The 17,121-nt window shown below is 36.7% G+C and overlaps 1 protein-coding gene across 8 annotated transcripts in view; it reads right to left on the minus strand.

Annotated features, from left to right (window-relative positions):
- The window catches only part of MRP (Multidrug-Resistance like Protein 1), a 301,358-nt gene that overhangs the window by 40,291 nt on the left and 243,946 nt on the right, over positions 1-17,121 (minus strand). For 3 of the 8 annotated variants that reach the window (XM_081758089.1, XM_081758086.1, XM_081758091.1), the window contains one exon: positions 3,086-3,306. The exons of 3 other annotated variants lie outside the window; for them this stretch is intronic. In XM_081758089.1, the coding sequence (XP_081614215.1) occupies positions 3,086-3,306 (221 nt within the window). Of the gene's footprint in view, positions 1-3,085; positions 3,307-11,254; positions 11,476-17,121 lie in introns of all 8 variants that reach the window. 2 more of the 8 variants (XM_081758090.1, XM_081758085.1) reach the window with 1 other exon arrangement.

Raw genomic sequence — 17,121 nt, forward strand, 5'->3', positions numbered from 1 at the left:
TGTGAAAAAAGAAAAAAAAAAATATCAGTGAAATTTTGCTTCCGAAGACCATTTTAAGTAAGTGAACTTAAAATTTGTGTGTTTCGTAATCGTAATTCCCATCTTAGATTACTTTGTTTTAAAAAAAAAACTAAGAAGGGAGAGGCTCATTTTACTATTTCAGAGAGCTTTTTTGATCAAAATAATAAAAAAACCAGTCAGGAAAACCTTTTATTCTTCATTTAATTAATGTGAACCACAAACATCATCAAATCATTGCATTTTTATTGTTTCCAGTGTTGCTAACTGTGATATCAAAGTTAACGAAACTTCGCTAACTTCAAAAGGCTGTAGTTAATTCATGAAGCATTGGTCGACAATGGTATTTGGTGTGTTTACTATTCATGTAAAGTTAAACCACCTGACAAAATTTCAGAATTTTAAAAGATGGTGTTTTCGAGAAAATGGCGCCCAAAAATGGCAATTTTTGAGAATTTTACAATTTCTCGAATTTTTAGCGACAAAACGGTTGCACACAGAAGCGATACAAAATTTTTTTCGGAAAGGGGTAACTAGGTCTTACCAATCGTGAAAACAGAATTTTAAAATTCGAACCGAAAGTGCTCGAAAAAAAAAATCGCAAACTTCGACTTTTCAGATAAATTTACGTTCATTTGTTAATTTATGTACAAAAAGGTACGCATGCGCAAACCGAACTACAATAAAATATAGTTTATTTATATCTCTATGTACATACCACAACAAGAATTATAACTCTACCTGTCTCCATAGCTAAATGGTGGGGCTCCGAAGTTGACCATTTTCCATGTCTTTTACAATTCATAAATTGTACTTCCCGTCTTTGATGGCCCATTACTTGGCATGAAAAATTTTTTCGACAAAACAAAAAAATATGGGTCTCTTAAAAACATGTCTAGTTGCTATAAAAAAAAAAAAGTTTCAACAATATCTGAGATGGTGATGGTACAATTTTATATTTTTTTGCCTGAGTTGGAATGGAAAGCACCCAAAATTAATTCTAATTTTGTTCTAAAATACATTAAAAAGTATAATGTAATGATAACATCATGATATTTAGATGTTGCTTTACTCCAAAGCTACGCAAGTATGGAGATTGAGGAGTTTAGATTTCTGGTTTTCGGCATCTATGGCCATTTAGCCCGTTACGTATGAAGAATGATGTTCCTCGGCGAGCCTGGGACCCATAAGTTAGGTACCACCCCGAAATTTGTCTGGTGTGAACGAGGAAAGCCTCATTCAGGGTGGCTGGCCTGAACCCGGGACCACTGGCACTGAAGGCGTGAGCGTTAGCGACTACGCTACGCGACAAGTATGGAAATGTTGAATGCTAGTGCTGTAGGAAAGGAGAAAAGAAAGACTAAAATTTATTGGGCCAATAGCTGCTGTTGATGTTGAATAGACGTCCATACTTAAAAATATCCAAGGACGACACAAAACGATGCACAGGAAATAAAAAAAAAAAAAAAAAAAAAAAAGAAAAGAAAGAAATACTGATCAAGATCAAAACACACTTGAAACATGGGTAAGAATTGTTATTCTTCAGGTATTTCCACTTGAAATTGTAGGAAAATCAATTTCGGTACTAATAATTCGAATACTAGTAAAAACAGGCGATATGATATATGTTGTAGTCTAGTCCATACGGTTAACGAGCGATCCTTTGGTACACATAGATCTTTTGGTGTTGACTCAGCATCATGAAGTAACTAATGACTTATCTGAATTAAGAGATATTGAACTCTTATTTAGAGAAGTTATAACCGCTACCAGGTTATATAAGGATTTTTTGTGGACACACTGTATATTTCGTAAAGACAGTGATCATTATTTTCGATTTATACTTTATTCTGCAACACATATAAGTTCTTTCTTCGGTGGGAATTGCTTCTTTCCCACACAATTGGACAAAGAAGTCTTTCATCGTTTTCTCATATACAGGGTTTTCATAAAGTATGGACGGATTTAATTCGCTTATAATTTACATAAAAATGCTCATATTGAAATCAAATAAAGTGCAAACGGTAGCGGAAGGATTAAATTTTTACCTGTAATCTGCACCAGCTCAGTTCATTCACCCCCACACCTCCAACTGGGCGCCACTAGGAATCGACTTCTGTGAGCTGTTGATGATGCTTTCCCTTACCCTGCTCACTGTTGCAGGCGATGTTGGCGGCCTCCCACTTCGAGGACGGTCCAGGACGCTTCCTGTCTCCAAGAACTTAGCATCCCACTTTCGGATTGCACTCTCAGTCGGTGCCGGCTTTTTGAACTCTTTGGTGAACTTACGACACACCAGAATTGATGATTTTAGCTCTGCGTACCACAGAACACATTGCGCTTTCTCTTTCACCGACGCCATCTTTGATACGGTAACAGTGTTGCCAACTAAAAATTTAATCCTTCCGCTACCGTTTGCACTTTATTTGATTTCATTATGAGCATTTTTATGAAAATTATAAGCAAATTAAATCCGTCCAGACTTTATGAAAACTCTGTATATATTTAAAACATTGCTTTTAGTGAGAACATTTCAGTTAGCGACGAACCATTTCAGTGTTTCTCCCTGACTCATTATATGCACAGTATATATTCTATAGTTATTGAGAACTGAATTAAGTGTTTTCTTTAATCGCTTAAGGAAACATTACTCTAGATGAGAGAAATACGGGGATGAATGTGTAACTTTTTTTTTTTACTCCACTTTTTTCATAACTATGTTAATACTCTGCATTGGGATTTATAATGACCGTACCAAACCATTTTTTTTTTTAACTGAAAATATCTTAACACACACTCGATTGGTGTAACAACAATAAACATGTGTAGTTTTTCTATGGTAAGGAGTGGGGATCGGATCCACTCACACACATCAATCTGTCTAATATTTAAGACCATCCTTTATTCTTTTTTAAGTTGTCATCTCTGGCACATTACATAAAATAAATCTCAATCACCTGGAGCATTTAAATATTACTTGCACTTACAGCCACAGAGATCCTTGAAATTTCCATGATTGCAATCGAATCAAGAGGGAAGGAGAAAACATTGGAATGAAACGAGTTACCTCAAAGACACAATAGACCCATTCCGTCGCATTCCACGGCAAGTCATCATCCATGACCTCTACGTCTTTTGCGAACCGACTAATTATCCTACCCGTGGGGGTAGTATCGAAAAACTGCAACGTCGATCGCAGAATTCCTCGTAACATGACTGCATGCATTACTTTGGCAGCATTCCAACAGCCCAGCTGAGGCGCAAGATCACTGAAAAAGGATGTGATCGCTGCAACGGAAAATACACTCATGCAACTACAACAGTCACATCAGAATCACATTCACAACACACACACATGAAGTAGTGTCCCAGATCATGAGTTAATGGACAATACCATACCAGTCGAAGGAGCCTGGAATAACATTTGAGTAAAATGTAAAATATTAATGTTAATTATGTACTACTACCACTAATGTTAAAATGCCACAAAGTCATTCAGTTTCAAGATCCATAAAATAAAAGAATTCGATCTGTTCCATAATAATTTCCTTTCAACTTGTTCTTAGTTTGTAATACTTTCTAGTATGCAAAGAACACATGTTCAGTTTGTATATTACTATTTCGTTGCTTATAATTTCGATTAGTTTATTTGGTGAAGTTTAGTAACCCCTTTTCAGCACCAAGGCAATATCAGATGTGGACCTACAATTGAAGCTGGAATCCGAACCACTATAATGCCTCATGTCAGTTCTCCCACCAGGAACCGAAGCCGGGTTCATGTACTACCCACTAGATTAGTAGATAGGCTAACCAATATAGGGTATTATAAAAGGTATATTTGTATGAACTTAAAACATGTTTCTATTTGGTAAATTTAAATTCTTCCTTGCAAGTCTGTGCTGGAAAACATCTCTATTATTTTACCTTATATCGCTTTCTTGTTCAATTTTTAGTAGTGCTGTCAGAGCATGAGCTGTTTGAATCATCAAATTGTGAAATTGAACATAATGATCATTGTGTAACTTTAATGTTTGTTAACAAAGCTATATAAAACTATATTCCAATCTTATTTACTTTTCGCGGTACGGTGGTTCTGTGGTAGAGCGCTTATCTCTGGTGCGTCGGGTTCCTGGTTCGATCTCCGGCCCAATAAGTTTGTGGTGGACAACATCGTGCTCGTGGGTTTTTCGGGGTACTCCCGTTTGTTCCCACTTTTTCATTCCACCAATTCTTCCATCATCATTCACTTGCTTTAATCATTGTCTCCCTTAGCCTAGCGGGCATAATTGTGCGACATTCAACTCAAAGATTACATTTCATTTGATTTTTTTTTTATTTACATTTTCTCTGTCAGAATTACCATCTGATTTTTTGGAAGAAAGAAAGAAAAAAAAATGTTTCATCATCCAATATATGTAAATACAACAAGTAATAGATGTTGGTTTCCTGTAGAAAATGGTAACAAACTTGTTGTGTCTCTTCTTTTTTAATGGATACTTAAATTTAAATATTTGAATGTCGTTTAATTTCTAATTTTATTTTTTAATTGTTTTCTGTAATGTTTCCGGAAGAAACTTTAATTGTTTATCCGTTTGATATATCAAGATCGCATTTACCCACATAATTGATAGTAAACTGTGCATTTTAGTTACTTCGTTTGTACTATTTGAGATTCAAAATGGTTCATTACGATATTGAATAACAAGAAAACAAAGGACTGCTTATTGCTAATCCTTCGTATCCATTATAAATTGGATCCTCAAAAATAAAGTGATTTGTTTCCGTACGTAATTTTGAATAAACACCACTCATCCTAGCTTTGGATCTTGTATAAAGTAAAGGACAAATTCGGACGAAAGCATATACTATCAAATAAATTATAGCGTTACAATTTGGGCAAAATATCTTTGCCTTCATCAGACACATTATAAAATACAATTTCTAAAACTACAACTTTCTGAGATATATAAGCGATAGCCTTAGAAATTGTATTTTATAATGTGTCTGATGAAGGCAAAGATACTTTACCGAAACTGTAACGATATTATTTATTAGATAATATATGCTTTCGTCAGAACTTGGCTTTTACTTTATAATTCTGAATATTTTAAACTCAGAACATTTGCTGAATCTTAACCAATTTTGTTTGGAATATATCGACTATTTTTTTTAGGATTATAATTATACATGCCAGGAATGTAAATGGAGGCTATTTTTACGTTGGTGTTGACCAATGAACATACCATAGAAAAATCTGAAAAATATGATTCTTTGAGAATTTTTTAAAGTATCATTTCAATTTCAGGACACCACAAAAAATATTACTATTAGATGATTATATTTGGTTTAGTAGACAAATTACCTATGATCCCTTAAAAAAAAAAACACTACAATTTGAGTAATGCGGAATTACAACTGGGTTTTCGGCATCTAAGGCCATTTAGACCATCACGTATAAGAGGGATGACGTCCCTCGGCGATCACACTATCCGATAAAAGGGAAGGAAGAAAGAATTGAAAGTAAGACTTACTAGGATTAGGATTAGTAATTAGATTTGTGGGCTTTCAGCATCTAAGGCCATTTAGACCGTCGCGTATGAGGATGACGTCTGTTGGCGATCACACTATCCGATGAAAGGGAAGAAAGCAAGGATGGGGAAGAAAGGAAGCGGTCTGGGATCTATATATTAGGTACCATCATTCATAATAACAGCAGTAACATTAACTACCAAAAATCATGGAAGTGACATGAAGTAATTTTAAAGAACTGTTAGATCGAAATGATTACTGTAACAAGATATATTATTATACTATTATTATTTAGTTCTAACTAACTTATTTAAATTCTTTAGTTTTGTTAAAAGATGGCTGTTCAATGTAACTTGTTAATTATAGAAGAAGAAGAAGTATGTCTAGTAGATACTTGAAACTGAGTAGAACAGTTGTGTGCGCGCCAGCCTATAGTTACAAGACTGTGGTATTATCCATGTGCATTTATTAAACTGAACTACTGTAGACCGAACCAGCATTGGTGTTACAGTCCATCAACTACCAACACAAAAATATTTTAATACAGGGGTTTATCTTAGTGAAAACACAAAGCTGGTCGGGCCGGAATTTTTAGCCCGGGCCAGGCCCAGCTTGAAAAATTATAATGTGAGGCCCAACCCGAGTTCGAAATATGTTTTAGTATTTAGGCCCGAGGTAGTGTAATAATCAAATAAGCCCGAAATAAGTTCGATTTACAGACCAGCAAGAACGGTCCAATAAATATCGTTGTAGAGTTCCTTCGTGGCTAAGCGGTTAGCGTACGCACCTTTGGCGTGGGAGTCCCGGGTTCGATTCCCGACGAGAGCTCATGTGGTTCGGATTCCACGTTAATCAGTAGCTCCATGTCTCATATAGCCTCGCTGCTGAACGAGACGTTAAACTCAAAATCAACTCAACTCAAATATCGTTGTACAGGATATTTACAAAGTTAGGCCGAAAAGAACCGAGAAATATGGTTGTACAGTTAAAATTTTACGGCCTCAGCCCGGCCCGGGTCTAAAGTGATATAAGCCCAGGGCTCGGCCTGAGCTCGTGCAGACCTCGAACTGGAGGTGAGGAAGTGTACGTTTCAAAGCTTTGGCATTTTAAGGAACTTGAACTCGACTAACTGACGGCACTCCACACACTGGAAGTTCAGTTTATCGTACGATCAGTTAAGTCAGTTTCTAGCTCAATCGGACTGATCAGCTAAAATTGATAAGTGTATGGGCCCTATTAGCCTTGGTGCATATGTCTGTAACCATGTTTGGAGTACGGTATTATTTACCGGTATATTATTTATTTATTTAGTTTTATCTTACGTGGCAAAGTTATGGCTAATCATGCCTTGTCCGCCACTTGACCATGCAAACATCACGATTAATGTGACAACATCAAATATTTATAGAACAATAACTGAAAAGACACACAATGAAATGACAACAAAAATTACACTCATAATCACACACACACATCGATTACAAATAAACACGTAATACATTCACATACATTTTGTGAATAAGAGAAACAAATAAAAGATACGAAGAATAAAAATCAGCATTTTTGTCAGATATCAGTAAGTCTCGAGAGATTCATGGATGGTCTTCTCAACCACTTCTTCAATAGATTGACTGAGATTGTCGTATGTGGGGCGGAAGGTCATTCCATGCACGGATAGTGGATGCAAAGAGCGATTTCGAGTAATATTTCGACGTGTTGGGGAAGAGAAAGGAGTTTATTTACTGATATTGCGTCGTGATCTTGATGAGCATTTAATGGTTGCAATCATTGAAATAAGTAGGAGGATTGTTGAAAGCGCAGAGTCTTAAGAAGAGTGAGTCGATGCAGATAACGTCTATTGGCAAGTTTCTGTAGTAGAGAGTTAATAAACAAACAATACAAGGTAGATACAAGAGTTATTATATTTTAGAACGCGATGCCAATTTTATTACTTTGGGTTTGAACGAAGAACTGTTTCTATTATATTTTGTAGCGCCACGTTCAAACAAAACCAAATCGAAAGAGGGGAAAACATATGATAGAATATAAAATACTGTATTTTTGTTACTGAGATTTAGTAAATCGCTTCAAAGCTTTACCAAAACTAGTTCTATGTTGTCTGAAAATTTCAAATATTTATTCTTACCAATACAAATATGGAGCACACAAAAGAATTAACAATTAAGACCTGAAAACCTTTTATTAACATGACTAGGAAACTTTATTGGTCACCTAGACACCTATCCATTCAAATTTCTGTTTACCCGTTTAATTGAAAAGATTCAAAGTTACCTGTTTTTACAACAATGAGTAGGAAAAGTACAGAGGTGTTATCACAAATTTGTTTGGTTTCTTCCTTTCACTCTTGGTTAGGTCATGCGTATGTATGCATGTTTGTGTTTATGTCTGGGCATAACAAACTGTTCTGCGAACTCGAAATATTTTAACAACCAGTTCTAGCGAACAGGTTGAATAGCACCACTGCATATAACCATCACCGCATATATAAAGGAAAGCTTTTAGAATCCGTCTTTTATTCGGACCCAAAATCACGGTCTTAATACAAACAGAGAAAATTAAAATAAAGATAAGTTAGAATAAAAAAATCTTTATAAACATAAAATTCGATAATAAGGGTCATTCCATGTCAAAGGAACCAATACCAAACATGGTCCCAGCTCCACTATTTCCAAAGTTAATGAAGTTTCGTGAGAAGGTTCTATATTATCTTTGATGTTTATGTGTCAAGCTCAAAAGTCGGTTAAATATCCGTTTTGGTTGCATGTATATGACCTCCCAAAGAAAGTCACTCACTTTCGTCCCGCGTGCGAAGGTGTTAAGTTTGCATATACGTCATTTTAGATGATCTTACCACGGCTTATACTCAATGAACATATAAAACCTACTTACACAAATTTTCACCAAGGACCAGAAGTACTATTTAAAAAAAAAATATATATATATTTATTCATTAAGACACAGGGTTCTAAACTTAAACTATAACGGCATCATAGGTGAGAATCATGCATCCAAGGTTCGACTGGCTTGGTGAATTCACAACGTAGTTATTGTGTGTTTAATGTGGGCTCCTTGAACTGCGTCAAGATTTTTTTTTTTTTTTTTTTTTTTTCAGATTTACAAGGGATGTATCTATACTGAGGTATGCTTAAACAGCTAATTAGTAACATGTTCTAAAATAGCGTGAAAAGTTGTCCAAACTAGTTTATATTCACTACAACTTTCAAAAACACTGGGCAAACTTAGCATCTTCTCTTTGAAAGGACACACCCACACAACCAAATTAGATATTCAACTGACATTTGAGTTTGACACATAAACATCAAAGATAATAAAGAACCTTCCCGCCAAATTTCATTAACTTTGGAAACGGCCGAGTTGGGACTCCTGGTTTTCTTTTCGTGGAATGACCCATTAGTAATTTTATCACAACAGTTAGTTTTGAAAATTCAGACATTTCACGTCTTGACAAAAATGAATACAGGAAAACGGAAAGATAACACAAAATAAATTTTGCAGCACAGAATTGCAAGGAAAAGTAAGTTCACCATAAACTCTTGCATAAATTTACGTTCTGTGATACCTAATTTGTTGGTTGGAGTTCCCCTTTCAGCAGCGATACTATATAAGGGGTGGACCTACTGTCTAACGTGGAATGTGAACCATCGTAATGCGTTCGAATTTCACGGCTCTTCCATCGGGAATCGAACCGTGTGGAACGAAGGTTCGCACTAGCATGCAGACCAACAGAGAGAGTCATTCTTTCTAAGCGCTCTCGTTAAGATCAGACACTAGAAAAAAAATGAAAAATGAAATGAAATCTTTAAGTTTTACGTCCCACGGTTATGCCGGTTAGGCTAAAGGAGACGGTGATGATGAGATGAGTGAAATGGTGGAATGAAGAAAGTGGGAGGAAACGGGAGAACCCCGAGAAAACCCACGAGCACGGTGTTTGTCCACCACAAAGTCCACACGGCGCGAGTTGGGATCGAACCAGGGACCCCAAGCACCGGAGGTGAACGCTATACCACTGAGCCCCCGAGCCCCCAAAGACACTAGAAACATTCACTAAAATTACAAGGAATGAAACTGTATAAACCATGTTGTGTTTCCTGAAAATTTCCTTCGGTGACCGGTCCTCTTGCGATGGCAAAGTGAATAGAATTGTGAAGTTGTGATTATCTATCAAGTTAGAAGGAATGAACTGTAGTTAATAAGCAGACAATCAAACTGAGAGTAACAACAGACTGATTCAATAAATTGTTGAAGGGAGACGATGAGATTAACAAAAAGCTCCAAATCAAGCCAACATTTACAAAGCGAGTGGACTAAAAACCTTGAACACAGCGGTTAGCTTGTTATCTAACATTATTACTAATGCAAGCCTTAAACAAGTTTATCTTCAACATGATTTGAAATTAAGCTTTATAAAATACCGTATGTAAAACAAATATAGGAATGTAAAGGATTAAGCAAGGGTATTACTGCACATTGAACTCATATTTTCATTCATAAAAGTCAAGAATACAAGACTGTGAGATCCTGTCTCTCACAAGTCTATAACCATAATCAATGTAATTAAAACGCAGGCAAAATCTCTGTATGGCCTAGTCATCAACCAAAACAATTTCACGAGAAATAGTTTCGTTCGTCTTGTACGGACAAACAAACAGTAGTATACTCTTTATTATTTCTCATCCTCCCCTCCCGTCTTTTTTACTCCTGTATATAACGTGAGTCCACAATAAACCTAAATGGGATAGAAAAGCCATGTTTACGAGGGAAACTTGGTGTAGTCACTAAGTCTTATAGGTGTCCTCCTACGCTATAATAACTAGGAACACAACTTCAGATCCATGATGCCACATTTTTCGTCTGCTGAATTGCACTGTTCTCCTTTCCGTCGTCACTTCACCTTCATTACAGGATCTTCCCACTAAATATGCTCAGGCTCTAGTCTAGTCCCAAATGCGAAATTCAGGTCACATTTCACTGATCCGCGATACGTCTTCATTATAGTGAAAGTTGTATTCACGCAGATAATTTATTCCATTTTACACCATACATAAAGTTGCTCTTTGAATTGTAACAAGTTTATGTCCAATAACACTGTCTTAGCTTTCTGATTCTTTTAAGACTAAAGAATGTTCACTTTTGTGTGACTAATCTCAACAACATTTCGTTCTCCTGCATTCCTCTCAAAAGAAAAAGTGATTTACAATTTGACTATAAGAGAATAACATTCAAAATGACTGCTAAGTTTGTCGGTAATCCAACTTTCGTTCCCTGTTTGTTGGGCGGAACTTGTGCTTTAATTGTATGCTGCTCTTAAATACTCACTGGGAATATTGTGGAAAGCAATTCCATATGCGACTGAATTGTTCATACTGGAGACGGTTAATGCTTAAATAAACCATAAATAGAAATTAATTTAAAGGTTGTATGAGTCCGCCAAACTACAAACCCGAAATACATTGTTATCATGTTGTAGAATCTAGTGGAGTCGACCAAACCATCATTTGACAAATACTTCTGGAGCCTATTTGAAGTATATTTCACTAGAGTCAAGCAGCAATATTAACTGCCTAAATCTAAAGTTTTGCGTTAATTTCATACATACTTTGCAGCACACTTGAAAATGTTTCTGTGAACAAAGGGAAGGAGGGGGCGAGGGATTAAAATGAATTACCTCAAAGAGGCAATACATCCAATCAGAAGCCATCCATGGTAATGTATTATCCATCACATCGACATCTTTTGAAAAGCGACTAATTATTCTGCCAGTCGGGGTGGTGTCAAAGAACAGCAAAGGAGCACGCATGATCCCTTGTAACATGGCAGCATGCATCACATTGGAGGATCTCCAACACCCGATACGAGGCGCAAGATCGGCCACAAAGGAAGTCAAGGCTGCAACGGAAAACACATTCATGCAACACCAACGCACTCACTCATATTATACGCATTGTTATCAAAATAATGCCAACACTTTTCGAAGCACAATCGAGATACATATGTACGTAATGTATCGTGGATAATATAATACTGAGCTTTGTCAGCAATGACTCACTGCTCTATCTGAGTCTGGACGTTCAAATAATGATCAAGTCGGGGGAGGTGTTGAACACCATTTTCATGTTGAGATCTGGTTGTGGTATAGGTGCATTACAATCTTGGAAAACTGTGTCTCTGTTAGAGAACAACATCTATACTATACGATGCACCTGATCACATAAAATGTCCGGATATCACTGGCAGTAATCCGTTCTTTCAGACTAAACATATAACTCCTACAACCATGTTTAATGAAAGAAGTCTGGAGTCTTTAGTTGTCTACCAAACATACACCCGGAGAAAAATCATCTATCAGGCCATAATACTTTCCTCGAACCATCGGTTTTATGCTATGGACGGATATAATCTTTCCCGTATTACCGAATTCTCGGTGGAGATAAATTGTTTCAAAATCGCAATCCGACAGCAGATGTTCAAATTACAGTTGTTGTTGGGTTGTGATTGTAGAAGCATATTGTAAGTTCTAGATGATCATTGAATTTTCCAGTTGTATGACTCTTTGTAACAATTCTCTTCAATGTTCGGCAATCCCTCCTCATTGGGTTAGTTTCCGTTCATTATTCCACTTCTCTACTAAGTTCTTGCAACGAGTTCCGTCTGACATCACTTGAACACTATTCCTCTCGATACACTTAACACACTGGCAGTCTCGGACATGCTTGATTCAACTAACCGCACGCCTATAATTTGTCCTCTTTGAAAATCGCAGAGGTATCTCATTTTGCACCCACTATATGCTTTAGTACAGTTACGATTTCGTACTATACCACCTCGTCTCGCGTTCTACTCATTGTCAGTTACCGTAAGACTAACACAAGACAGTCGCAGTGCATTAATGCTCAGTGTTAACAACTCAAAGCTTACATATTGCAGTACATGAGTGTTCCCATTATTTTGATAACAATCCATGTAGATTCATATACTGCTGCTTGTGAAAATCACAAAGTACCAAGAAAGACACCTGTAAGTGGAACTAACTTATGCTACAGATTCGTTTCATCACTATACAAAACGATTACAAGCTGCTTTAACTCTGATAAATCAATATGGCATGAAACTTTCACGTGCTGCAATCAGAGTTCCTATACATCATAGCTTCGAACCAAACAGATGCTGGATGTGTTCTTGAGGAATCTCCTGCCACACTGCTTGTTTGGGGGGTTCGAATGACTTCGACATGGTCGGGTGAGGGACCGTAACAAACAAGGTGACGATCTCCCATATTCCACACACGTTCGATGGGTACATGTCAGGCGACCGTGTAGGCCAAGGAAGCAGCGGTACCCGTCGTTCCTGAATAAACTATCCATATTCCTGACACATATGACTCATTATTCTTCTGCCAAACTAAGCTGTCCTTAGTTGTCTGAATGGGGGACCTCACACTAAAGAACTTCCCTAATGCTTAATAGCCCAGATCGCCTGTTATATCGTGTCCCATATCATCAAACCTTCCGCTAGGCAGCCGTTCGACGATGCACTCTAGAAGACAGCATCTGATCTGAATGCGGTCATTACTACAAAACTGGTTGAAGCGGGACTCATTTGAAAACACAATTGTCTGCTACTAAGCACGCCAGAGATGGTGCTCACGACTACACAGCATCATCTATAGTATTAGCTTGACGATAGACTGGCGACGCGCATGTGTCAGTTTACATTGGCTAAGGCTACAACTGAAGGCAGATACTATGGTCTGAACACTTGTGAGTAAAACACGCGATCTCGATTGGTACGCATCGAGGGCAACTTCGTCAGTGAAGTTTTAGAGGTCGACACTATAACCTTTTTCGAGGCAACTTGTGACGTCAGTTTAGGACGACAATATCCGCCCACATGTATACCAGACCGCTCACGCATTCTTCACGGATCGGCAGGTACTGCTGCTTTCCTGGCCTCACGTTCGCCTGACATGTTATCTGTCCAACGTATATTAAATACAGTTGGCTGGTACTTTGTGGACTCGCATATAAACAGCATGACAGGCGATTCCTCAGGAAGACATACAACGCTTCTTTGATTCGATGCCACGTCATATAGAATGGGTCTGACTACAGCACGTGAAGGCTTCACGACAAACTGGTTTATCAACGTTAAAGATGTACAGTTCTGAAATTATAATCATTCCCGTTTAGTCATGTAATGAATCTGTGATATAAATTTCCTTCCACTCGGATGTGTCTTTTATGGTGTTGCAGTTTTCACAAACAGAAGCATACATGAAGAAAAATAACTTATGTACAAAAATAACAGGTATCCATATGTACTAATCTGGATGTAGATTAAATATTTCGGACAATCGGATGATGCTGAATACCATTATTTGATGAGTAAATAAATACATGAAGCTAGATATGGTTTTAAAATGACATGAAATAGTATCGTTTCCTAACTGATTATCTATTTTAATGAACTAGGCTTATATTTCTTATTGTTCTCTTTAATTATTCCGTTAGTTTTTTTTTCTGCTGAATAATATTCAATGAATCAATATCTGTGACACTTTTATTAATTGTGTAATATATGATAAGGTTTCAAAAGAAATTGTAGTAAAATCATTGGCTATTCAATTAAAATTTATGAACAGACGACTACAATACATCACACATGCAAGGAATTTGGAAATCCCTACAACGAACATTTAGGGCATGCATCTTACAAACGAATTTATCTGAAAACACTTTCTCTCGTTTCAAAATAAGATACCCACAATCCTTAGCTATATGTAATAACATAACCGAAGACCACTCTGGCGTTAGAAGTCGACGGAGGCTATTGCCAGCTAGGCAATTCTAAGTTAACGTAATATATGACTAACACATCAGCTTCCATAGCCGTTAATTTTTGATTTTTAGACCGGAGACTTCTACCTCTTACCAGAGGTGTCCCAACTCACGAGCCTGGCTCTCGAGCTAAATCAGTCAACAGTGTAATCAGTGAGCGAGATCAAGTCTTATTCAGGATAGCGAGCCCGAACTCGATCGAATACGAGTTTGAGATAGTGTGAGCTTCACTAAGGTTTGTGAGTGCGAGCCCTATTGAGGATAATGAGCCTGAGTCTTGATTGCAAATGATAGAAATCCAATTAAAAAAAAAAAAAAAAAAAAAAAAAAAAAAAAAAAAAAAAAGAGATCGCAAGTCAAAATTTCAAATTAGTAGTGAGGCGAACTGGGTTGCACACGTGAGAAGAAAATCAACAACATTTAAATTAAAAGGATAAGAGTTCAGGATAGAGAAGAGAGATCCTACAATAGCCAGACAGATTGACCAAACAAAAATAAAAAGATCCACACAAGTGTTAATCAGCAATCGGAGGAGATGGAATAATGATGATGATGAAAATACATAATGCAACATTTAAGAGAGAAAGGAAAAGACATATGTGTTTGAAATTACCGATATAATATATATGGATCAGACGTTTGTCACTTTAAATCGTGGTACAGTTGTAACTAATTTTCAATGAGCTCAATTTTAATGATACACAAGGAAATCTATTTGGTGATGATGCAGTAACGAAGATGCAGAAAAAAAAGGATTACCTGGAAAACCATTAGGTAAAGTAAGGTGCACGAGATGTAAAATACATGAAAAAAATATGCAGAGAACAGCTAAAAAAAAGTTTAACGCCGAAGTAAGCAGAAGGGCATATCTGCAGTTGACTTGTGTTAGTTTGCACTTATCTAGTATAATTACGTTTAGAAAGATAATGTAGGACCCAAGAAAATAGGTAGAGTAAGTTGTGCCTTTACTTACATCACAAGTTTTCTTCAATAATGGAGAAACATATGAACCAAAGATATGATGAAGAAAGACAAACATATAAACACATTTTTATTATCTTGAGCACAGCGAAAGAAAACAGCGACATCCATAAAATATTGCAATAAGCGTATATTTACCGCCCTCCTGCAATTTGCAATAAATGTTTATCTATCTCTTTGTATGTCTCCCTGAGCTACCCATAAGTGAACATGAAAAATTAGAAGGGATTTCTTATCACCCAAGAGGTATTAATCTAAATTTTTACATATTAAATTGTTATCATTGCAAAGAAGTGTCTTTAATATGCTGCGAAAAGCGGGTAAAGTATGTATAACATATATAGGAATGTAACATGCTTAAAAACATACATTATTCTTTAGATACTTCAATGGTACTTCTAGTATATAAGAACCACAGTGTGTAAACGAAATCTAATTATTCTTAATGATCAATCACACACAATGCAGCACATTAGCGACTCGCACCTTCTAGCAAAAGCACATATACAAGCATTGTAGCTTAAAAATGGTTAAGTATTTTATTTTCAATGAAACTTTGATTGACAGTTTATTTTCTTTCCTGTGTTAGTATGTTTAGTGTCTTAATAAAGCGGAATTTAATATACATATTTATTTATAGAATTCCAAGGCTGCAAGGCTATTTAGGACGCAAAAACATACAACTTTCAATCCGATAGACTAAAATGCACGGTCAAACACTGAAGAACGGCAGTAATAATTATATTAACATCAGGAGTACCACTTAATATACATACAGGAATCAGGATTAATCGAATGAATATCATTTATCAAAGCAGTGATTAATCAACATGGAGCTACGTAAAAGTTCATTCTCATTTTCAGTTTTGGGCGACACACACAGTACGATCCGTAAGTTCCCGGAGGGACACTGGAAGAAAATCAGGAAGACTAATGTAATTTTTTTAAGGCTGCATCTAAAGCAATACACTGCTGAGTACGTATTTCCGACGTTTTCATGGTTAAAAAAAAAAAAAAAAAAAAAAAAAAAAAAAAAAAAAAAAAAAAAAAAAAAACCTCTTCTGCGGGAATCCTGTTCAGCTTCTTGGATCTCCTTGACGCACGGTATCGAATTCTTCATCTTTTAGTTGCGACTTCACCTTAGGAAAGGAAATAATCGGGTGAAAACAGGTCTGGGGAATATGAGGAATGGTGCAGTGTTACGATTTGTTTTCGAGCCAGAAACTGCGGAATAACTTTGCGCACATTTTACGTTTTCTCAAGTCTTCGGTTAAAATTCGTAAAACTACATTTTTCGGTATACTGAGTATGTGTATCTGCTACTAACCAAGACGTCATTTCTCGATCTTCTTTGACCATTTTGGCGACGGCAACGATGTTGTCATTGCTTCGGGTTGTTGTGGACCGACCACTGCGCTCACCGTCCTTCGCGGACTCCCTACCTTCTTAAAAACCGTTTGTGCCACTCAAAAATGGTTCTTCGACTTAAAGCAGCATCACTATATGCTTTGCAAACATATCATTTCACAGCAGAATTTAATCGCTACACGTTATTCGTTCTTCTCATCCGTTTCATAGTTTGACACACACTAACAGTGGTGGGAATCACATGTCTTGTGGACACACACTAACAGCGGTGGGAATCACATGTCTTGTGTTCTAAACTACTGAAACCACCGAAACGTCAATTTAATTCTTGTTAAGTAGACTTAGTACT

Source organism: Thermobia domestica, chromosome 5 (genome assembly GCF_964235325.1).
Source record: "Thermobia domestica chromosome 5, izTheDome1.hap1.1, whole genome shotgun sequence".
In the NCBI taxonomy this organism is placed as follows: domain Eukaryota; kingdom Metazoa; phylum Arthropoda; class Insecta; order Zygentoma; family Lepismatidae; genus Thermobia; species Thermobia domestica.